At 32.5% G+C, this 25,198-nt stretch overlaps 3 protein-coding genes across 5 annotated transcripts; 1 reads left to right on the top strand and 2 right to left on the bottom strand.

Annotated features, from left to right (window-relative positions):
- Nucleotides 1–607: 607 nt before the first annotated feature.
- LOC123679117 (ankyrin repeat and SOCS box protein 6-like) lies at nt 608–4,675 on the top strand. 2 transcript variants are annotated; one of them, XM_045616499.1, is made up of 2 exons: nt 608–761; nt 3,198–4,675. In XM_045616499.1, exons 1-2 carry the CDS (start codon nt 714–716, stop codon nt 4,464–4,466), a joined length of 1,317 nt encoding a protein of 438 aa, XP_045472455.1. In that variant the 5' UTR covers nt 608–713; the 3' UTR covers nt 4,467–4,675. The 2 variants fall into 2 exon arrangements, with proteins under 2 accessions (XP_045472455.1, XP_045472456.1); XM_045616500.1 differs by lacking the exon at nt 608–761 and adding an exon at nt 885–1,025.
- A 2,320-nt stretch (nt 4,676–6,995) lies between these two features.
- LOC123679115 (general transcription factor 3C polypeptide 2-like) lies at nt 6,996–25,127 on the bottom strand. Of its 2 annotated transcripts, XM_045616496.1 has the most exons (16): nt 25,006–25,127; nt 19,782–20,433; nt 19,585–19,662; nt 19,397–19,520; nt 18,682–18,989; nt 17,202–17,436; nt 16,137–16,341; nt 15,056–15,134; nt 14,774–14,994; nt 12,757–13,024; nt 11,081–11,212; nt 10,914–11,022; nt 10,639–10,798; nt 9,379–9,570; nt 8,806–9,260; nt 6,996–7,297 (listed from the first exon to the last, which is right to left on the bottom strand). In XM_045616496.1, exons 2-16 carry the CDS (start codon nt 20,279–20,281, stop codon nt 7,052–7,054), a joined length of 3,312 nt encoding a protein of 1,103 aa, XP_045472452.1. In that variant the 5' UTR covers nt 20,282–20,433; nt 25,006–25,127; the 3' UTR covers nt 6,996–7,051. The 2 variants fall into 2 exon arrangements, with proteins under 2 accessions (XP_045472452.1, XP_045472451.1); XM_045616495.1 differs by lacking the exon at nt 25,006–25,127 and having other exon boundaries at nt 19,782–20,640.
- Nucleotides 22,064–24,228, bottom strand: LOC123679116 (angio-associated migratory cell protein). The gene is made up of 2 exons (XM_045616498.1): nt 23,441–24,228; nt 22,064–23,009 (listed from the first exon to the last, which is right to left on the bottom strand). Exons 1-2 carry the CDS (start codon nt 24,018–24,020, stop codon nt 22,480–22,482), a joined length of 1,110 nt encoding a protein of 369 aa, XP_045472454.1. The 5' UTR covers nt 24,021–24,228; the 3' UTR covers nt 22,064–22,479.
- Nucleotides 25,128–25,198: the final 71 nt, after the last annotated feature.

Genomic DNA, 25,198 nt, shown 5'->3' with positions numbered 1-25,198 from the left:
AGATGATTCTAGCTCTGAATATCATTGTGGTTCGTTGATAACAGTTAATATACATATACTTCTTTTAATTGTACTTAATGAAATACAAAAACAACATCATAATTCCTTTAGTCAAAAATAAAACGAGAAATTGTTTGTTTTTATCAGTAGGTAAGTACCTATATATTCTCAAAGATTAGGCATTATAAGGTAATCCATCATTTTCAAATTTAGCATTATGTTAATTCGAAAACACTTCTGCTTGAAAATTTGCAAATGTCTTTTCGCCCACAATGATTCACTTGTTGACAAAAATTTAAACCTTATCTTCTTTCTAAAATCAATGAGCAATATTCATCCATAGAAAATAAGAACTGCCACGTGGTTCGAAGCCAAAATGAAACTGCCCTGCGCAGTGAATTCCAATAAAGAATATGAAATTCATATTCCTATTTCATAATTTATATGTACAAATTTTTTTTAGATATAGTTGAATTTCTCATAATGTGATAAAACAATTGGTGCAATTCAATTATAGATAGAAATGACTTTCGAATAGTTTTGGCAAAATAGTTTGGCTAACTGAAATAGTTAAGTAGTCTAGAAGAAGAATGACTCATGTTAATGCTCTTTCGTTTTGAAAATTCAGGTACCTGGAGAGAATTAGAAAGTTAAGAAATTACTTTGAACTGAACCTAGAGATAGTTCATGCTATTGTTAAAATAATCTAAACGATGTGTACCGCATTTCTCAGAAGTGGTTTGAGCTGGTGTTTGAAAGAGGTAAGTTTCCAAATTTTATATTTTATCATTCCGTATGATGATATTTTGTATGCCGAAACTTTTTTGAATCGTAATCTGCGCGCCATGTGGTAGGTTTTTTAAGGTGATTATACTTCAGTTTCCCTCATGTCTGAGTCCATCATGTCCTATAGAATATAGACTATATATCATATACTTATATTGTCTAAGATCATGTCCTTACTGTATTTTAAAGTAGCTTATTTTATGCATTTTTTGAGTGGACAAAAGTAGTCAACCGATGATGTGAGTCACCACTTTTAATTTTTATTAATTACTTGTTCATTGTTTGCCTGCCTGTAATCTTTTGATTGTTGATTCATTTTATTTCAATCATATCAGAAAAGTTTCCTATATACAATGTTTATATGTTTAAATAATCATTTAAAGTTGGTAATTGTTCAGTTTCGGAATCCCTGATTTATTTGTGTTATAGATTGGCCATTCTGTATTGTTGTATAATGCAAGGGCGTAGAAATAAGGGGGGTATTGAGGGTAATTACCCCTCCAAGATTTACAAAATATAAAATTGTAGAATTCTCGCAAAGACTAAAAACTAAATTTTTTACATGAAATGATCCAATAATCATTTTACTTTCCTTTGAAATCCACACGGCAGTGAAAAATCGGACCCTTTCACGGTTTATGAGTTTATTATCGCTTTCAAGATTACTTTTATTGCACTACGAGCACGTCTATGTCCGAGGTTCATTATTTTCCTTTATGTACCCGCTTTGTCGGCCCCTTATTTGCCATCTGTGATTTTTGCATTCGTCATCGGTATACACTTAACCGTTGTTTTCGGTTTTTTGTATCATTCTCGTCACAAATTATTCAATATTGTAGTTATCAAAGAACTTAACTGAGCAATTCGCATAGAAAAATTGTCTGGAATGTATTGTACAATTTATTGTGTTTCATTCAAATTGCTATTTATTTGTGAAAATCATGAATACGCTCTATTAGTGTGACGTCACACACTGCCATTTTTGATTCTCCTGTGAGTGTTAGGAATCCAATCAAATAAATTGGGATTCAAATTAGTACGGTGTCGTTGAAGGAATTGGCTTATTTTCATAAATAAGAGTATTTGAGGAACGATTTCAGTATTTATTGATAGACAGAAGGCACGAGGTTAATACCAGTAAGTTTGAATCCTGTATCATTACCCAGATGTTGTAAAAAGCCGTGTTTATTAGTTGAACTTCAAGTTCGAACTTACTGGCATTAATATCGTGCCTTCTGTCTATCAATTAATAGTAAAATCGTTCTTTAAATAATCTTATTTATCAAAATGAGCCAATTTTTTCAACAACAACGTACTAATTTGAATGACAATTTGTTTGTTTGGATTCCAAACACTGACAGGAGAACTAAAATGGTAGTGACGTCATCACTAATAAAGCGTATTGACTATATCGAAGTTGCTAAATTAGAGGTACAAAGAAAATGACAGATTTCTCGGATCATTTTAAGAAAAAAAAGTCCTATAACATCAGTCCCCTAACACTTGGTTTTTGAGATACAGGTGTTGAAGTTAATGTATTTTTTGTCATAGAACCTTCCATTCATAAGATATTCAATTTGAATTGGCCATATGTATTTCAATTTAAAGCTTTCATCATGTGATTTGCTAATTTTGAATGCGTGCTTCTTTCCTCCAGAACCGATTTTTTGGTGGACCACTGGTGGTTTAAAAAAATGTAAAAAGAAATTCTGTTCTAGTACCACACACTTTTTGGTTTATTATAGTTGTCGTATCTGCTATCGATTTCGAGAAAAAAAGTTCAAACAGCTCTCTAGTAATTCTCAGGAAAATCCAAATTATTATAAAGTTCCAGCTTGTAAGCTGTAATGAATGAATTAATTATAAGTTTTTGAACTTATTTACCCACTAGCGAAAATTAATGAAGATTTAATAAACTAAGCATCACTTAAAAGTACGACAAACTAGAAACACCCTGTATCTCGAAAACAAAGCGTTTGTGGGCTTATATTCTTGGGTGTTTTTTTTTTTTAATTTTCCAAGGACTCTCATTTTCCTCCGTAACTCTAATTTAGAAACACTCAGTATAATGTAAGAACATTCGAATTTTCATTAAAAAATGTTATTTCGAGTAATTTGGTTCAAACTTCTATTTTTCACATTATAGATAATATAATTATAGATAATAATGAGTAAACGTTGTCGTCAAAAAAATTTTTCTCGATCAACTAAAATAAACTAATATTTTTATATTTTATATACCTACTTTTGACAACCGGATATTTTTTAATTGTGTTAGTCCTTTATATGATGTACTCCGAAAGAAATAAAAATAAAATCTTTAAATTAGTCTTCTCTAACATAAAAACTTCGTTCGACAATTTCCCAACAACAGTTTCAAAATAATTAATCGTACATTAATGTTTTTACAGATTTTGAGGATATATGGATATATACCGAGGGAGTGCTCAAAATTATCACAATTAGAAAAAGATTTCGGATTGAAAAACGCCGTGACAAAAGGAGACTTAAATGGAACTCTGAGATTGTTGAGAAGAGGGGCGAATGTCCACAAGGAGGACCTAATGGGCTTCACTTCTTTACATCATGCTGTTCTATATGGACATCCTGAACTTATTGATATCTTAGTGGCATTCGGTGCTGACTTGGAGAGAGGGGAAAGAGTATACGGGTTCAAACCCATACACTTGTTGAATAAATGCCGTCAAAAATCAGAATGTTTGCAAAAGTTGTTGGATCACGGTGTGGATATCCACAGCAAAGATTTTATGGGCAATACCCTCCTTCTCCGAATGGTTTGTACGAGTCCTAACGATGAACAGTTCTTGAGGAAACTATTAATGCTTGGCTTCGACCCTCACGAAGTCAATGTTTTTGGAAACAACTGTCTCCATTGTCTTGCCGAGGCTAGTTTCGTTGTTAGACCGGAAGTTATTGCAGACATATTCCTCCAATATGGAACAGACATCAATGGCAAGAACATCATGTTTGACACTCCTCTACATATTGCCTTTGAACGTAGAAATTTAAAACTAGTGGAGTTTTTATTACAAGAAGGTGCCGATATAAATTTGGTTAACAGAATAGGAAACACTCCTTTTCAAAATGTTTATTCAAGAGAAGTACCTTTAATCTTAGTTTTTAAATTATACGTGGCATTTATGAAGCATTTTATACTTATGGAAAAACGCGATGAACCTATAAATCCGATATTAACAAAACTTATAGCGATGGATTTCAATTTGAGAAGAATATACCATTTTTTTAACGATAAATTACAAAGGTTGAAGAAAAAGGAAGTGTGTCAAATGTTCCATACTACTTATTACGATATATTATGCCAAAGTGATAAACAAGTGGCGATATATCTCAGAAATGCGGTATTTTCGAAATATATTTCGGGTCAACTTGAACATTTGAATTCAATTTTTTCGTCAGAAATTAAACATAGGTACAGAAAAGTCATGATATCTGTTCGAAAACAAGAAGATTCTATCATGGTATTGAGTAGGATTGTCAATCATCGGCTACCGTATGATTGTGTTGAGAAAATTGCCAGTTACCTATCTCCAAAGGATCTGAAAGGATGGAATAAAAATGATTTAATAGATATAAATATTCCTGTTAGAATACAAAATAATAAAAAAAGGAGATGTAAGAAATCAAGACAGCTGCCATAAATTTTCTGAAGTAGGCAATTACTGTGATATTTATGATTTTTTTCATTGTTTTTTATATTTTTTAAATATTGTTTTGTATTTGTATATATATATTTATAATTTTATGAATATTTTATATGTGAAAGGTTATTTGAAAATGTAGGTAATTTTCAGACCTCCAAATAACAAGTGATACTTGCTAAACTTTTCAATATAGGTTTTTGTATATAATGTTGTAATGTTGTTTTATATATTAAAAAAATTTATATCAAGTGCTTTTTTAACTTTTATTTACCCCTAATTTAATCTAAATATTTAAAAAAAATGAAATAATCCTAATCGGATTTTTGTTCGATTAGCGACTTAATTATTAAGCCAATGTATTGTTTGAGACCAATAAAGCTATCTAGGAAAGATAGCTCAAACCCGAATATGTCTAGGAGATACACATCACAGGATTCTATACGAGGAAATAATTAGTTCAGTTCAATACGGATAGATGGCTGATAGTCGTTTCCCTATTGATTTAAATTTTAGATTTGTTTTTGGGAAAACTGAAATAATTCGAATGTCAACGGTATCAGACCTTGAACACTTTAATGCATTATTTGATAGGTTTTTAGTTCGTAAATGCCGAATTAGGCTTCGATTTAGGGCCGAAAAAGGATTATATATATTCAAAGCACGTTTTTTTTCGAAATTGGGAATATCATAGATTTGAGGTGTGTTAGGAAGAAACTCATTACAAGGTGGAATTCAATATTGAAAATTCTTAAGGACTTCAAATTTTGAAGATGATCTGACAACATTTTTGAACCAAAATTAAACCCGCAAAACTCAAAATATCTCGAAATCGAGACTTTTTAGAGAAAAACTGATTGCAGGTTTGTGTTCGCAGTGATTGAATGCTTCTTCTATCAAATTTTCAGGGCAAAAAATTTTTTTTTCCAAATTTATCCAAGGTTATAGTCTTGGTTTTTTCGGAAAAATCGACCGATCAAATTTGAACTTTTTATGATGTATTTGGAAGGTTTCGAGGATGTAGATTCCGAATTAGGCATCGATTTCGATCAGAAAAATTTCTTTACACCTTTAAAGCATTATTTTTCTACAAAATTCGCAATATCTCAGCTTTGAGGTGTGTCAGGAGGAAACCAATGGTAGGTTAGTATTTTAAATAGAAAATTCTCTTCGATATCATATTTTGAAGGTCCTTAGCAGCCAATTTTTTCTTTCAAAAAATCCCATAAAACGCTTGATATCTTGGTTCACAGTTATCTTAGGCATTAGCTGATCGCAAATCGGTATTAAGCATCAAGATTTACTCATTATATCAAATTTTGAAGCAGATCCGGCCATAAATTCTCTTAGAACATTTTTCCTGATCAAATTTTTCGATAGGGCTCAATGGTGCTATCTAGGAAGAGTAGCTCGAACCAAGTTTTGGTGAGGGTAGCTCATTACAGGATTCTATGCGAGTTGGGTCGCGAGAATAATTAGTTCAGTAAAACGCTGATAGGTGACACATCGAATGTTGCCCCACAACTAAGGTTGTGGGGCATGCATATTTATTCTACAAGTTTCAAATTTATGCCACCAGAGGGCAGACTAAACCCTCTCGGAAATTCCACACAAAACTTGTAATATCTAGAAATTGAGACCTTTTAGAAGCGAACTGATTGCAGATTTGTATTCGCTGTGGTTGAATGCTTCTTCTATGAAATTTTCAGGGCAAAAATTTTTTTTTTCGAAATTTATCCAAGGTTGTAGTCTTGGTTTTTTTGGAAAAATCGACCGATCAAATTTGAACTTTTAATGATGTATTTAAAGAGTTTCGAGGATGTAGATTCCGTATTAGGCATCGATTTCGATCAAAAAAATTTCTTATAACCTTTAAAGCACTATTTTTCTACAAAATTCGCAATATCTCAGCTTTGGGAAGTGTTAGGAAGAAACCAATGGTAGGTTAGTATTTAAAATAGAAAATTCCCTTTGATATCATATTTTGAAGGTCCTTAGCAGCCAATTTTTTTCTTTCAAAAAATCCCACAAAACACTTGATATCTTGGTTCACAGTTATCTTAGGCATTAGCTGATCGCAAATCGGTATTAAGCATCAACATTTACTCATTACATCAAATTTTGAAGCAGATCCGGCCATAAATTCTCTTAGAACAATTTTCCTGATCAAATTTTTCGATAGGGCTCAATGGTGCTATCTAGGAAGAGTAGCTCGAACCAAGTTTTGGTGAAGGTAGCTCATTACAGGATTCTATGCGAGTTGGATCGCGAGAATAATTAGTTCAGTAAAACGCGGATAGATGGCTTGAGCCTAATTATCTACCGATTCGAATTTTAGATTTTTTCGGAAATAATGGCATAATTCGAGAGTCACCAGTTCTGTATTAGGCCTTGATCATATTTTATGCGTTATTCGAGGGATTTTTAGGTTGTAGATGCTGAATCGGTCTTCGGTTCGATTCGGAGTTACACTTATGGATTTCATAAGGCTACTGGCTTATTATTATTGAAATGGGGCAAAAAACTTGCAACAAACTTGAAAGAACTATGTATTTGTCAACAGATATAAAAATATATAAATAAAACTATTTCTTCTTATTCAAAGTATCTTTAACAATTGAGGGATCTCCATCTAAGAATTTTAAATGAGTTAATCTCAAGAACCCAGCTTGATATCCACTCATATAATAAGTAGAGGCTTGTCTGTTCATATTGAACTGAATCTTCGTGATGCTTTGTATCGGATACATATTGGGCCTGGATGGAGCATACTTTTCAGACGAATGAGACATGTGTTCTTGAAGTTTCGGAGGAAAATCTGACCATTTTTGCTGAAAAACCAATTTATTTACATGAACTGAGTAGTTAATTATTAAATTAATGAATAGCCGAACATGTACTCAAAGTTGTGTCCAGATATCTTCTTCTGAATAACAGGCAAATTGAAAAGTCCCCGGTCTACCATAAAACACTTTTTTTTGGCAAAATTCGATTTTTTTATTCAACATAGTTGCCTTCGAGGGCGATACAGCGATTATAGCGATCTTCCAACTTTTCGATACCATTTTTGTAGTACGATTTGTCTTTCGCTTCTAAATAGGCCTCAGTTTCGGCGATTACTTCTTCATTGGCGCTAAATTTCTTTCCAGCGAGTATTCTTTCGAGGTCTGAGAACAGGAAAAAGTCGCTGAGGGCCAGATCTGGCAAATACGGTGGATGCAGAAGCAATTCGAAAAATTCATGCAATTTTGGCATTGTTTTCATTGACTTGTGACACGGCGCATTGTCTTGAAACAGCACCTTTTTTTCTTCAAATGGGACCGTTTTTAACGATTTCATCCTTTAAACGATCCAAAGACGCTTTATAATAATCGCTGTTGATGGTCTGGCCCTTTTGGAGGCAATCAATGAATGTTATACCTTGCGCAACCCAGAAAACTGATGCCACAACCTTGCCAGCTGACTGTTGTGTTGTTCCCCGCTTTGGATTCGGTTCATCGTGTGCAGTCCATACAGCTGACTGTCAATTGGACTCTGGAGTGAAATAATGGAGCCATGTTTCATCCATTGTCACATATCGACGCAAAAATTCAGGTTTATTACACTCAAACAGCTTCAAACACTACTCAGAATCATTAACACGTTGTTGCTTTTGATTGCTTGTGAGCTTGCGAAACACCCATTTTGCACACAGCTTTCTCATGTACAAATATTCGTGAATGATATGATCTACACGTTCAGATGATATCTTCACAATGTCTGCTAACTCGATCAACTTCACTTTACGGTCATTCAAAATTATTTTATGAACTTTTTTACTTTTTCGTTGGTGACAGCTTCTTTTGGGAGTCCACTGCATTCGCAGTCTTCGGTGCTCATTTCATCACGTTTAAACTTAGCATACCAATCAATGATGGTTGATTTTCCTGGTGCAGACCCCGGAAACTTTTCATCAAGCCAAGATTTTACTTCAACTATATTTTTTCCCTTCAAAAAGCAATGATATAATTTCGTGTGCTTTTATCAGCACACGAAATTTTTTTTTTCCATCTATTTTCAAATAACAAAAGCAGCTACACCCACAACGCAATATCTCACAAACTAATGGTCGGACTGCAGTCAAATTTTGAAACGTATCGTTCGAAGGTTGGTACTAACTAAAAATCATAAGGATTTAATACTAGCACCGCCATCTGTGCATCAGACCGGGGACTTTTCAATTGGCCTAATAATTTATGTACTACCGATTACTGACTCTCAGCTAGGGTTTATAATAAGAATGCTTTTTTTATGGGGCGCTAAGGTTTATAAGTACAAATAAATGTTCATTTAAACTCACCATTTTGTGGTCACAAAATATTAAACCATACTTTTCATCCATTTCATGGTACACCAAAGGTTCGTATTCAAAGTAATGGGGATTATAGTCCAAATGCGTAACTTCTCTGTTAGATGGTAGTTCTTCTGTCTTAATTTTGGTTTTGACCTTCAGTTGGTTTCTGAGAGCTTTTTCTTTTTCAGAATTAAGTTTCAATCTTTCTTCGATGGTTTTATTTTTCTCCACTAGGGTAGTGTATCCGAATAACAACTTTTTGTTCTTCAAATTCTTCCAATTCAGATTCATCATGAGTTGTTTAGGAAATGTGGCAAATACTTCGCCCATCGCATTGGCTTGAATAATCCCGTTTAGCCAATCACTAGTCGATAGCGAAGTTATCGATGAGGAACAATGAAAGAGATTCAAGGGATCTGATAAACCTTCTTTGCATTGATATATCACACTACAAACATTACCTGAAATAATGAAATTATAAAAAAAAACCTTCAGTTGATTAAAAACTTATCAAGCCACACAACAAACAAAATCATATGAAATAATTTGTGATAGAAAAGAAAATATTTGAAAAATTACCAATAGTCGAGGCTTCATCGTAACCAACGATATAGCACATCCAATTTGTCATCCATACCGCATCATTCACAATATTTCCTTTGAGAACACGAACACATTGCTTTGTCTCTACATTCCAAGTACGTACTGTACGATCATATGAACCTGTCAGAAGCCATCTACACCCTCCATGAGAATGATGTAGAGCAATAGCTGCAGAAAAAAAATTTCATAAAAATTATATCATTATTAAAAAAAACAGCATTTCACTTAAGAAAAAACAACTAAAAGCACTCAATTGAAGGGTATTAATTTCATAATTAAAATAATAAAGTCATCGAGTGTCAGATGTCATGAAAAATGTTCATAAACAATAATTTGACAATTAAAATGACAAGACGAGGAGGCGTGGCTACCGAACTTCACCAGAATTAAAGTATGGTTACTCTGACTGAAGTTTGAGAAAATAGTTACAGCTTTTTGAGGAATCATAATTGAAATAATAAAGTCTTCGAGTGTCAGATGTCATTTAAAATGTTTATAAACAATAATCTGACAATTAAAATGACAGGACCAGAATTAAAGTATGGTTACTCTGACTGAAGTTTGAGAAAATAGTTACAGCTTTTTGATTTGAGGAATTTGAGGAATCATAATTGAAATAATAAAGTCTTCGAGTGTCAGATGTCATTGAAAATGTTCATAAACAATAATCTGACAATTAAAATGACAGGACAAGGAGGCGTGGCTATCGAACTTCACCAGAATTAAAGTATGGTTACTCTGACTGAAGTTTGAGAAAATAGTTACAGCTTTTTGATTTGAGGAATTTGAGGAATCATAATTGAAATAATAAAGTCTTCGAGTGTCAGATATCATTGAAAATGTTCATAAACAATAATCTGACAATTAAAATGACAGGACAAGGAGGCGTGGCTATCGAACTTCACCAGAATTAAAGTATGGTTACTCTGACTGAAGTTTGAGAAAATAGTTACAGCTTTTTGATTTGAGGAATTTGAGGCATAATAATTGAAATAATAAAGTCTTCGAGTGTCAGATGTCATTGAAAATGTTCATAAACAATAATCTGACAATTAAAATGACAGGACGAGGAGGCGTGGTTACCGAATTTCATCAGAATTAAAGTATGGTTGCTCTCACCGATATTTTGAGAAAATAGATACAGCTTTTTGAGGAATTTGATACATACAGACCGTTAACTCACTACTCAAAGTAAACAAGGAGATATATAGACCATTCGATATCATCAACACTCACCTGTAATGGAATGACAGTGAGCTTCCAAGACTGTATAAGGTGTCAAAACATCGGTGCTGCAATTGGTTTTGTGCCTCAAAACTTTTGAAAAACTCCATAAATTGTACATGGCTACCTGTCCATTGGAATAACCAACCGCTAAGTATTTATGACCGGCAGCCTGAAATATAATATTGAACAATAAATCGTTAATATAGATAGAGTTACGTTTGGCAGGGAAAATGAAAGATGGAATGTGAATCGATTTAAAAATGGAAAATTTTTGGATATATTACCTTAGTCCAAGACATCCTGGTGGCGTAATAAGCCCTACTACCGGATTTTCCTTTTTCGACAACATCTCGTATCAATATCAAAACTGGACGAATATTGTAAAACTGGCCACTGCAAAATAAAAAAATCTGTTCGAAACAAATCGTATCATTCATAAATAACCAATTACCATTCTTTGAGATTGGGTATTGAATATATGTAAACCCACGAATCTGATCCTGCCACTGCTAGAACACCCAATCTTCTAAGTTTGTCCGAGTCATCTGGTGGATCTGATAAATCATAACAATTCGATGGACACCTGAAAAATTGCATCAAATTCATCAAGATAAAAGAACACAAACCGCATAAAAGGAAAATATGATTTTCTCTATTTCAGTATCGTAATGAGTCCATTACAGTTCTAAAAACAGTGCTGTAATGAACTCATTACAGCATCGTTTTCAGATATATTTTTCGTGTGCTGACTTCCAATCCTATCAAAGGACCCCGCACGTTTAGTATGGGAAATGGCTTTTCGTGAATTTGGCTGAATTTTTGATATGTTGTAGTTCTTGATAAACTGATCAGAAGTGTCTATAGCCACAAAGCTCAAAAATGGACAGTTTTCAAGATATGGAGCATTGAAAATGTATTTATTGCAATTTTCGGGGTTTTTGCTCATCAATCGGGGAGCTCTCATTTCTGGTTTTGATTGAATTTGGATGTTTGGCGGCCAGAACCCGACTGAGAAATGATCTTCCTTGGTTATATTAGGCACCGCCATCGATAATTTTTTATACACTGCTCCACATTGGCTATGAAATGAGATACAAAATCCAAGATCTTCCATACATCTTTTCATGCCACAAGATGACGGCAGAATAATTCACATGACCGAGAAACGACATATTGTGAGATTTTTTTAAGAGAGACCATAATAACTGAATCCTCATATATCTGATGTCCAATAATATCAAATATGTTAGCCGAAATGTTCATAACTAGTCATCGCGAGCTGTAATGGGGGAAAATGGGAAAATCATAATCATATATCCTCAGGGATAACAATTGTGATCACTATTGATGTCATTTACATATGATATGGGATTTGTTTCTCACAAATCTCGATAATCTGACAATGGGGTGCCAAGATATTTTCCTCAGAATGTCTCGAGATTGATGATAGCATCTCACAGACAAACGAATCCGTGAAAATGTCTGCAGTTTTGATGCAATATAGTACTATACGAGTAGAATATAGAAGTCCAAGTGTTGGAAGCTAACTATGAATGGAACTTCCGATATTAACCCACGAATTCTTGAAAATAATTTTTTTTTCTGATCAGTTCATCAAGAACTACAACATATCAAAAATTCAGCCAAATTCACGGAAAGCCATTTCTCATACTAAACGTGCGGGGTCCTTTCGACAAAGGTCAATAATTGTCAATATAATATAATTTGGATATAGTGAAATGATTTGCAACATTATTCGCAATTTCTTTTAATTCTGGTGGTGTTAAATCGATTTCTTCAGACATAATTCACGAATTTAATGCGTCATTATAAATTATTTCAAAATTCGAAACGTATCATTCATATTCAAATTCCGTAATCTGTCAATTTTCGTTACAGTCACACCAACTGCCAAGATACAATACAAATGTCACTAGGATGTATAATCTGAATTTTTCATTGAATTTCGACAATATTTCACAAAACTTGACTGAAATAGAGTAAATATCGTCTAATACTCGTTACAGAAGGTAATTCTAACACTCCTGCGTTCGAATTTCGCATTCGTGTTGGTATAGGAGCCCATTCTGCAACTTGTTTTAGAATAAACTATTAAAGAAAACTCACCATTGCAAATCCCATATAGGACCATGATCAAATTGCATACAGAATGCTTGTTTAGGTCTGAAAAGGGATGTGTCGGTATTCTTCAAAGGTCCAACGTCCCAAAACTGAATCAAACATTTTTCATTATAATTAGCATTGGTAGCGAATCGATCGTCTGGGTGATGTTGCACAGCCACTGCGACTATTTGATGAATACCATCCGTATTATATGGAGTTGGCATCCAAGAGAGTGCCGTCACTGGTCCTCCACAAAATATGGTTGAATTACCTGAAATGGAAACGTGGACTATTATTTCATTGAGTACAATATTGAAACACAAATTCCACACAACAAATTTTAACTGGAAGAATAGCTCCTTCATATCCTGAAAAAATAACAGCCAATTTTACACTAACAGGCCAATTGAAAAGTCCCCGGTCGATTTTATTATTCACCATAGTTGCCTTTGAGGGCGATACAGCGATTATAGCGATCTTTCAACTTTTCGATACCATTTTTGTAGTACGATTTGTCTTTCGCTTCAAAATAGGCCTCAGTTTCGGCGATTACTTCTTCATTTGTGCTAAATTTCTTTCCAGCGAGCATTCTTTTGAGGTCTGAGAACAGGAAAAAGTCGCTGGGGGCCAGATCTGGTGAATACGGTGGATGCAGAAGCAATTCGAAGCCCAATTCATGCAATTTTGCCATTGTTTCCACTGATTTGTGACATGGCGCATTGTCTTGAAGAAACAGCACCTTTTTTTCTTCAAGTGGGGCCGTTTTTTAAAGATTTCATCCTTTAAACCATCCAATAACTCTATATAATAATCGCTGTTGATGGTCTGGCCTTTTTGGAGTTAATCAATGAATATTATACCTTACGCATCCCAGAATAATAATGCCATAACCTTGCCAGCTGACTGTTGTGTTTTTACTCGCTTTGGATTCGGTTCAACGTGTATAGTCCACTCAGCTGACAGTCGATTGGACTCTGAAGTGAAATGATGGAACCAAGTTTCATCCTATGTCACATATCGACGCAAAAATTCAGGTTTGTTGCACTTAAACAGCTTCAAACACTGCTCAGAATCATTAACACGTTGTTACTTTCGATCGATTGTGAGCTCGCGTGGCACCCATTTTGCACACAGCTTTCTCATGTGCAAATATTCGTGAATGATTTCATGTACACGTTCAGATGATATCTTCACAATGTCTGCAATCTCGATCAACTTCACTTTACGGTCATTCAAAATTATTTTGTGAACTTTTTTGATTTTTTCGTCGGTGACATCCTCTTTTGGGCGTCCACTGCGTTCGCCGTTTTCGGTGCTCATTTCACCACGTTTAAACTTAGCATACCAATCAATGATGGTTGATTTTCCTAGTGCAGACCCTGGAAACTTTTCATCAAGCCAAGATTTTACTTCAACTGTATTTTTTCCCTTCAAAATATTTTATCAGCACACGAAATTCCTTTTTTTCCATCTTTTTTCAAATAACAAAAGTAGCTACACTCACAACGCAATATCTCACAAACTAAGGGTAGGACTGCTGTCAAATTTCGACACATATCGTTTGAAGGTTGGTACCTCAGAGGTTTCTTTCCTCTGAGGTTGGTACTAACTAAAAATCATATGGATTTAATACTAGCACCGCCATCTGTGCATCAGACCGGGAACTTTTCAGTTGGCCGAATATTTGTTAGTATCTCACAGAATATACGCATAAAAAAAAGGAGAAAATAAATTATTCACCTGCAAATTCATTTTTCATGAATGCTATAATGCTTCTACAATATTATCAACTTCAAAAATTTATACCCAGTATATTAAAATCGAGATTAATATGAATTAATTGATTATTTCACAAATGAATAGGCATCAAAATCTCATCAAATCTGATGGATGATTTGTAATTTCAAGTATAATTTTGAGATTTGCTCTGACAAATTTGATTTCAAAGAAAAGTAAAATAATGATAATAAATAATATAAAATAAATAATAAAATTGAAAAATAAAGTATCAGTAACTCACCATTATTTTCCAAATACGATTCGAATATTTCAAATTTCCTGAAGGTGTGGTCTTTATGGAGAACATCTTGAAAACCGACCACCGTCTCAAAACCAACATCACAAGAATATGGCATTCCCGGCAAATATTCTACCGAAGCATCTAAATCCATGTAATCCCAATTAGATTTCAAACATGGAAAAATTTCTTCCGGCAAGGCAAGTGAAAAATTGTTTTCACAACTAAAATTGATTTCATTCAATAATCATAAAAAAATTACTAGAAATTGAATAAGCGACTTACAATTCTTTTGTCCATACATGGGCTTTGTTGAAAATAAAATCCTTGTCCTTATCCGCAGGTAATAAAAATTGTGGATACTCTGAAACAACAGTAAGGTGGTAGGTGATATTCATATCGGCTAGTAAAAAGGAAGTTCATGGTTATTTAGTTAGTTGGAATCAGGAAAAGCTGCAATTTTTAAGTTAGTGGAAGTATTCTGCAACTTCCGGAAAACAAAGAAAGAGGCTTAAATTATATAACTAATTCAATTTTTCTTTGAGACTGTTGAGAACCAATGGATCGGTAAAAGAATTGAATTCATTCAAGAAATGTCCAATTTTGTTTTCGAAACACCGAATTTTAGTTTCTTTCTGTGTATTCCAGAAGTCAGATTACTTCCACTCAAAAATTGTGGTTTATCCTCATTTCAAGTTCTTCCTCGATAACTCTCAGAGTTTTTATTTCAGGCATAGGGTTTGCTTAAGTTATCCCCTATTTTTATAGGAAGAATCGACTAAAAGAATACCGATAGGTATCAATTTGATAACGTTAGTATTCTTTGCTGGACGGGTTGCTCCTTTTCTTGACAGAAATAGAATCTGTGGGTCCTTCTTGAATGTTACATTATGATGGGAGGCAATTTTCTGTTATAATATCGATTTTTATTCCCAGTTTTCTTACGGCATTATTACTTTTTAATTCTTCAATATATGGGGAATTTTTTCAGAATGTTTATAAACGTATATGTTTCAGTTTCCATTATTGCTGTATTTGAAATTTAAATTTCGTTCCAAAATCACTGTCACAAGTGTCACTTATGTCAGTTACTAAATATGTTACCAAAAAGTAGCATAAAATAAAATTCGCTACCAAAGATGGCGACCGCTCGATAGCGGAAACTGATAGAATACGTTTAGCAGAAAATTCATAAAATATTGATAACTGTTGAGTCTGCTGAACGCTCACAATGATAGCTTAAAATTCAAAAGGACTGGACTCTTCGAAAGTTGATATCCTAAACTTCTTCAAAAGTTATTGGACAAACCAGTATTTCAAGATACCTTACTACAGAATTTTAAGAAACTCATAGAGTGATACTCACTTTTCGGTTTATCTTTTTCTCCACTATTAGCCTTTCTCTTATTACTAGCATTCTGTTTAGAATCTCTCTTCTGAACATTATTTGAAACTCGTTCTTCTATATATTCCTCTTCAACGTCAACAAGAACTTTATGGATTGTTTCAATGTGATATATCATATCAGCAATATTCAATTGCACAAGCAAGCAATATCTGCAGACATAACCCTGGATGAAGTAAAATTAAGTTTAATTTCTCAAATTAATCAATCAAATTATCATGAATTATTGCTTCATTTATAATATAGCATAAAATATTCAATTATTATTGAAAGAAGAATCTTTGAACACTTTTCAAAATGAAATTCTACCAATTTTTATCAATAATAGTATATTCTAAAGCAAGTTGCAGAATGGGCTCCTATTCCGACAAGAAAGCGAAATTTGAAACGCATCAGTGTTGGAATTGCTTTCTGCAACAAGTATTAGACGATATTTTCTCTATTTCAGTCAAGTTTTCTGAAATATTGTCGAAATTCAATGAAAAATTCAGATTATACATCCTAGTGACTTTTGTATTGCATCTTGGTAGTTGGTATGACTGTCACAAAATTTGACAGATTACGGAATTTGAATTTGTGTCTTACGTTTCGAATTTTGAGATAATTTACAATTACTCATTTAATTTCGTGAATTAAGTCTGACAAAATCGATTTAACACCACCAGAATTAAGGGAAATTGCAAATAATGTTGCATATCCAAATTATATTATATTGACAATTATTGACATTTGTTGAAATTTGATAGGATTGGAAGTCAGTGTTAACAACCACAAAAAGGAAAATATAACTGAAAACGATGCTGTAACGAGTTTATTACAGCACTGTTTTTAGAACTGTAATGAACTCATTACGATACTGAAATAGAGAAAAATAATTATTAATTATATTATATCTTATATTACTCCAAAAATGAACAAGAATATGAATAAGACCTGAAAATATGATTCTTATACTACAATCATTGTATAGATTATATCTTCATACAATGCTACACTAGTATATAAATATTCAATTGATATACTTACAATGTCTGGTTTTTTAACACAAAATTTCAAATGATTCTTAATATCTTTACTAGTAAAACATTCGAAGTTACATTCTGGATATTTACACTGCACTCTATTTGATTCATCTATCTGATTTATTAACATTATTTCAGCTTCCTCCGATGAAATGAAGGCCAGTTCTTTGAAATATTTATCAAATGTTGTATTGATACCAAATGTTTCCAAATTGAAATTTTTTATAACTTTTAGAGCCCTGAAAAAAGAGATCATATTATTATATTATTAAAAGTCAAATAAAAGGAGTTATCTAGTTAGCTTCAATATTCTCAAAACTCAAGATTGCCGAATTAGAACATATCTTTTTCATTATTTCAGTCAATTCTACGTGCAAAAATAGTGAGGGTTACTAAAGCAAACTTATACCCAAAATGAATATTTTGAGAGTTACCAAGGAAAAACTTTAAATGAGGAAAACCGTAATTTCTAACTGTGTAGAGTAGTCCATGACTTTTGAAAAACACAGAAAGTAACTAAAATTCAATGTTTGGATAACTAAATTTGACATTTCATTAATTATAATTAATTTTTCGTTGGGATTGTTGAGAAATCCACAAACCAATACAATTTTCAATTACAAATAATCCATTACAATTCTTGAAATGTCAAATTTAGTTATGGGAACATCGAATTTTAGTTTCTTTCTGTGTTTTCCGGAAGTCACAGACTACTCCACACAGTTATAAATTGCGGTTTTTCCTCATTTAAAGTTCTTCCTCGATAACTCTTAAGTATTCATTTTAAAAATAGAGTTTGCTTAAGTAACCCCCACTATTTTTGTACGTAGAATCGACTGAAATAATAAAAAATGTAGATTCTAACTTGAAAATTTTGAGTCTTGGTGAATTTGAGTTGTCCAAGTTCATGATCTTCTTATTAACACCCTGTACATTTTTGGTCCAAACCGCAATCAGTCTTATAACACTACGTATTTTCAAAACCGAAAAAGAAAACATTTTTTTTCGAATAAAACTTTTTCTGCCGAAATATTAAAAAAAAAATGTGAGTCCTCCTCGCCACCATTTTTTTTTATAAGAATCCCATTAACTCATAAACCTTTGAGTTTTTACCCAAGGTATAGCATATTGCCGAAATTGTCATCAAAAAAGCTATCTAATGATGCAATAATATACTGGGTGTACCATTTGAAATAAGGAAGTGGTAGTCTGTTTCCGGTATAACCGGAAGTTGTAGAAATCTGAAAATATTTTAAGGGAGAAAGATCATTGTCTCAATCCCCAACATGCAAATTTTCAGCACAAAATTATGAATAGTTTTCCATATTATTTTAAACAAAAAAGTGTTTTTCTTATCGAACCACTAAACTTATTGAACAACCTAGTAATCGAGTTTTACAATCATTAAATACACTCTCTGCCATTTAAATTGAACTGTATCCAAATTAAAAAAAGGTATGTTGTAAAAACAAATGGATTCTTACTTTTCTGCCGCTTGTCTTTTACCGCCACTGGCTAATGCGGATGTTCTCTTCTTAGCAACAATTTCAACTCTATCTTTATCTTCATGAACTAATCTAATGTGCGAGGGCATACTAACAGGCAACAATCTTTTGGAACAATATGTGCAGGCCACTTTAACATCTTCAGAAGGTTTTCCACAAACAGATTTGTGAGACAAAAAACCATTAACTGATTTAACAGATTTATCACAGGTATCACAATAAAAAGGCTTTCTTTGTGCGTATAAAGCATTCAAAATTTGTTTCACCAAGTCTATATTATTTAGGTCCTGAAAATATAAGAAATTGAGTCAGAGAATACTTTCTTCCAGTATAACTATTGTTATTACCAACATAACTGTAGAAACAAAAATTAATTTTGATCATAATTTGATCCTATACCATAAAACACAACAATACTTCTTTCTTCTTAGTTTCAACACAATATTATTAATAAAAGTTAAAGTCTGATAAAACAAGATCTAACAAAATTTATCTGAAACTTGATTCTATCAAACAAATGAGTTTTTTAAATATTCAGTCTAAAGTTCAGCAAGAAAATTAAGTTTTTCAATATCATTCAGAGAAAAAGCTAAAAAGTGTAGTAATAATTTTACATCCTATATAATTTACAGTTTTCGTTTGGTTAATAAATAATACAGAAACATTTCATGTAGGTATTATAGATTAATCTTACCAAGGGTGGATCTCCAATTCTCCATGCCAAATTGTTATGGTAACGTTGTTTGTGGTAAAACCAGTCACTTTTATCTAACTCTTTGTTACATACAGCACAAGTTACAGTTTTCTGGTCAGCAAAACTGAAAATAATATAATAAGACATAGTATATAAATTAAACTGACTAATGGAATGTAAACACTCACTCATTTTGAGCATCATCATCGTCCGTTTTGATCTTCTTTTTTGTTTTGCCAAGTTTTTTTTTCTTGGAAGCGGGGGATCTGAAAAAATACCAAATAAATAAAATCGGCAAAGATATGTCTGATAGAGTAGATTTCTTATGAGGAAATTAAAATGAAAGTATCAGAAAGATCGTATTTGATACAAAAGAATTATTTACCCATTGGAAGCAACATCAGGGTCCGAAATGTTTTTCGACAATTGAGCTTGTGAATAAAGAGTATTCGTCATTTGAGCAGTGTTACCAGTTCTTCTATATACTTTCTCTTTCTTGACATGAATTTCAAACTCCTGGCTTTCGTCCAAATCTTCAGAAGATACATTATTCAAAGGTGTACCTCCCTCACTATCTTCTTCTGTTTTAATTTCTATATTTTCAGATCTAGTTGCTAGAGTAGATATATCTGCTGCTTTGGTACTATCTTCTTGATTTTCAGTCACTTGGTTTTCAATGTTTTTAGATACTGTATTTACACTTCTTTTTTTAATTTCTGCATGAGGAAGAGTACTTTTTTTACTCGGTGATTTTACACTTTTTAAAGGACTGTTTTTTTTTACATTGGATTTGACATCAACTTTATTTCTTTTATCCTCAATAACTTCATCAAAATCTGGATTTGCCAAGTTAAAATAATTTACAGATTTCCTCTTTCTTCCCATTCTTGTGGTTGTTAACTGCTCTTCACTTTGTGAGGATGACTTTTGTGGTACACTAGTTTCTACAAGTTCACTTTTTTTTTTCCTGCCACGCTTTTTTGCCGAAGAATCATTTTTATGGTCAACCTTTTTATCATTTATGGAATTAGGTGATTCTGCAACACAATTTTTGTTATCCATTTTCTAACCTCAACTTATTCGACGCAAAAATTTAAAAAATGAATTGTTCAAAAATATCGTCACAGCCTGTCCTATTAATTGACTTCTTATTTTATTGCTTGTCTCCAAAGCAAATGAAATTTAGGCAAAAATCCAAATATAAATATATATTGAATTCATAAACATTGATCAATATTGATATTATTTACCAAATTTATGTTTTCTATGATCATGGGGGACTTTCAAAATAATTGTAAACACATAGAGAACCATAGACCTAATTTAGGATATTAGGTCTATGTAGAGAACCGGGAATTATTTCTAACCCAAAATTATTGAATCATAGAGTAATATCTCAGAACAAAACTTCCAATTAAAATTTAATTACTGTGAACAGTTTAAAATACCTTGATATCCAAAGAGGAAGACTACTTTTAATTATTTTAGAAGGCACATTGCCTGTTTAATCACGGAAATAAGATCATTTCAATAAATTGCGCCACCTACGGAAGAAATGAGAAGTACCGGTAATCTAAAATTCGAATCGCCGGAGCCCAGAATTGTCTTTTGAACAAAATTAAATTAGTGGGCACGGAACACCTGTATTTTCAGGCATATTAGCGGGTAGTTCCATCATTAACAAGTGTGGGAAGTAACGGCAATGGAGTCGCCTGAATTATTTTAAACAAAATATATTTGGTAGACACAATCACATTTCCAGACATCTCAGAAGAATTGTAATGTATTAAGAAATCAGTAAATTAGCCGAAATTTGTGAACTACTAACAATAATAGTCCGCAAATTACTCAAGCATTATCTACAATGACCTCAGATATGATTCTTGTGAATCATATCTTACTTTGGCATCATCTACAATGACCTAAGATATGATTCTTGTGAATCATCAAATACTTCAAATTAACTTGTCAAGGAAACTAAATAAAATGATAATAATTTTTCTCTATTTCGGTATCGTAATGAGTTCATTACAGTTCTAAAAACAGTGCTGTAATGAATTCATTACAGCATCGTTTTCAGTTATATTTTTCGTTTTGTTGTTGTCTATACTGACCTCGAATCCCATCAAATTTCAACAAACGTCAATAATTGTAAATATAATAAAATTTGGATATAGTGAAATGATTTATACATTATTCGCAATTTCTCTTAATTCTGGTGGTGTTGAATCGATTTCGTCCGACATAATTCACGAGTTCAATGCGTAATTGGAAATTATTTCAAAATTTGAAACGTACGATTCATATTCAAATTCCGTAATCTGTCAATTTTTTTAACAATGACACCAACTGCCAAGATACAAAAGTCACTGGGATATATAATCTGAATTTTTCATTGAATTTCTTCAATATTTCACAAAACTTGACTGAAATAGAGAAAATATCGTCTAATACTCGTTGCAGAAGGCAATTCCAACACTCTTGAGTTCGAAAACTCGTTCCTTCGTCGCTCGTTTTAAAATTTCGCATTCGTGTTGGAATATCAGCCCATTCTGCAACTTGTGTTAGAATATATTATTCTTATTGTTAAAAAATATAAATAGAAGTGTAATCTTTATCTAGTTTCAAATGTTGAGTCTTAAAATTTATCAATGAACTTCATTATATCTCAAAATGTTTTATTTTCATTTGAATGTGTTATCACAGTGAAACGTTTCTTTTTAATTATAATTTTTTTTTATTACAATATAATTCATTTATACAATGTTGATGAATTAATTAAACTTGATTTGAATCATATAAATTTTATATTTTGAAGTAGCTACTTCCAACAACTTACTGTTATTAGAATAATTCATATCAGTTCAATAAAATAAGATCATTAAAATTTTCGAATTTCGCAAAACAATAACTTTGTACATTTTATGAAATTATTAATGAAATTTTGAACAATATCATAAAAATTGGATTTAATTAATTCAACATAATCCACATGGGAAAAACTTGAATATAATGTAGGTTGTTACATTTCTTACTGAATATCATAATTTACATATCTTTCTCTTCAATTCTCCTGATTGAAATCAAATGTTAAAAATTTTCACAGATCCATCATCAGATGCAGAAATAATTTTATTTCCTGACTTTGGAACAGCGATATCAAGAATATCATCAACATGTCCAGTTAGAACTTTTGTTATCGTTCCACTCACAACATCGCATTCATATATAGAACCACCTGTAGCTCCTATGAATATGTTACCATTTCGTCCTAGTTTAATAACTGTAACTGCACAACCAATATTTATTTTGTGCCTCAAAATATGCTTGGCAAGATTCCACAAACATATTTCTCCAGAAATTGAGCCAGTGACAATGACCCCAAGTTCAGAACTGATTAATATACCTTCCACATCATTTTTATCATCAGACTTCAAATTCACAACACCACGACCATCAGAAGTAAGTACAAGTTGGGATACGGGAGCGATTCCAAGAAGTGTTCCGTCTGAATTTAGGTCCAAAGCTGTTATAGCATCATTACTGACAGTTATTTTCCATAAAAGACTTGTTGTCTTCATATCCCATAATTTTACTTGACCATCACCATAACCTGAAGAACAAATTAACATGTTAAAAAATAAATATTCAAAGAATCGGAAAGAAATAAAGAAAATATGCAAATGACAATGGTAGACTGTTATTTAATGATGAAATTAAGTCTATGTTCAAGATTTTAACAATTTAGCAAATCAAGAATTTACAAATATCTTGTTCATCCTTCGTCAAGTAAATTGATGGATTGACTTAAAAAAAAAAGATTAAAACCATTTTTTGATACTCTCACCTCAAAAAGTAGATTATAATATTTGTACTATATACTGTTGGAATAATATCAAGGAAGATAAACTAATATGCCTTTGGCAATTTGGTGAATTCAATTAACTGAAGTTTGAAGCTTTTTTACAATAAAATCGAATATTCACGGAGGTCATCAAAAATTTTTTTTAGGACCGAATCCATTAAATAAATTTTTTTTCTTACCTGCAACTAATCTTACACCATCTGGTAATATTTTGCCACATGATGAAATCTGACCATGAGAAGGAAGTGTCTTGAAATTTCCACCAGGAACCTGCCAAATGTGAATTAATCCAGAATTATATCCACCAATAAGTACATTAGCTACAGGATGCCATTGAAGCCATTCTAAATCTTCCATTTCATTGCCCCAAACCAAATTTCTGTCCTCCATATTCCATACTTGAATCATTCCGCTCATATCAGCAGTCGACACATATTTTCCATTATGATTGAAACCTACTTGAGTGACCGAATCATTATGTCCACTACATGTTATCAAGATTTCCTTTGTTTCCACATCCCAAACATAAGCCATGTCATCTTCACTTCCCGTAACTATATATTTATCATCTGGACTGACAGCAATAGCAAAAACACTCTTTTCGTGCTTTGCAAATGTGTAAATAGATAAATCTTCAACTTCTTCATACTCGCCTTCAACATCTCCTGCTTCATCAAATTCTTCTTCGTTATCGCAATAAATTATCTCTACATCTTGAAGGTCTTCAGGAAGCTCGAAGTCAAAATTTTCTTGATCCATGATTAATTACTACTGTTGAGGACAAATCTGTGTAATATTATGAAATAAAATTTAACTCTCAAGAAGTTCGAAAGTTACTGGTTGTACTAAGTTGATTCAGTAGTGAATACTTCTTTGTCAAATCAGGAAATTAAAAGTATAATGTAGTAATGCACTACATGATACAAAATTAAGTAAGGTTAAACTTTCTTTGTTGAAGGTTATGTCACAGAGAAAAAGTGATTTTTATATGCTTGACTTATCTTATATTTGGTCTTACCTTCATTGATGTTTTCTTTATTTTCTGATACTTTTGGAATAACTTTGTATATTTCAATAACTTGGTATGGGTACTTCGATGGTGTTTATGGTGCTTCATTATTTTCTTTTCTTAGAGCGGTAGTTCTCCGAACATATCGTTCTCTCATTTCACCAACATTTCTTTAATTTTCCAATTTTGAACGGTTCAAACGGTTCAAAATCCCACTTTTTAATAAGGATGCATCAATTCAAAGAAGATTATAGGGAATCTAGTAGAAATCTCCGTCAAGCCGCAGGACGTTTTCAATTGTTTCAACGAATAGTTGGATTATAATTTTACCTCTTTTCTAATGATTTTTGGTAGGTATTTTTCCACGAATATTTCAAAAATATATCAGTGCTTTGTACAAAGTACAACCGGTGTTAAAACAGCTGAGTTTGACCTAGCACTATTCGTACGCCACTGTATATTGAACGGATACCGATGCAAACAAAATAGAACCCTAGCGTATATGTCATAATATCTGAAAATCTCTCCATAGGATCGAATTCAGATTTTGGGGATATTCTAACAACCAATAGCAGATTATAGTGGCGTTTACTGCATCCACTTGCACCTTAAGGGGACTTAGGGGGGTCATATTATATAACTTGAAATGTCATATCTAAAAATCAGTTTATATGGAATAAAATTCAGATTTTGGGGATATGCTCACAACTGAAAGCAAAAAATACTGGCGCTTACCGTAGTTATGAATTTTTGAAGATTCTTATCTATGTGTGGGGCAGATATTTGCTCACCAAGTTTATACAATCTCGGAATTTTTACTCAGAAATCTCGAGGTCGCAACTTCTCATAAATTCAATGTTGTTTTTTATCTTCTGAACAGCTTTTTTTTCTGATTATTGAGATATTCAATAAGATACAATTGTGTAAA

The sequence above is a fragment of the Harmonia axyridis genome, chromosome 4, assembly GCF_914767665.1.
Source record: "Harmonia axyridis chromosome 4, icHarAxyr1.1, whole genome shotgun sequence".
In the NCBI taxonomy this organism is placed as follows: domain Eukaryota; kingdom Metazoa; phylum Arthropoda; class Insecta; order Coleoptera; family Coccinellidae; genus Harmonia; species Harmonia axyridis.
Note: the sequence above shows the minus strand (reverse complement) of the source record. Positions and strands in the feature narration are given on the sequence as shown.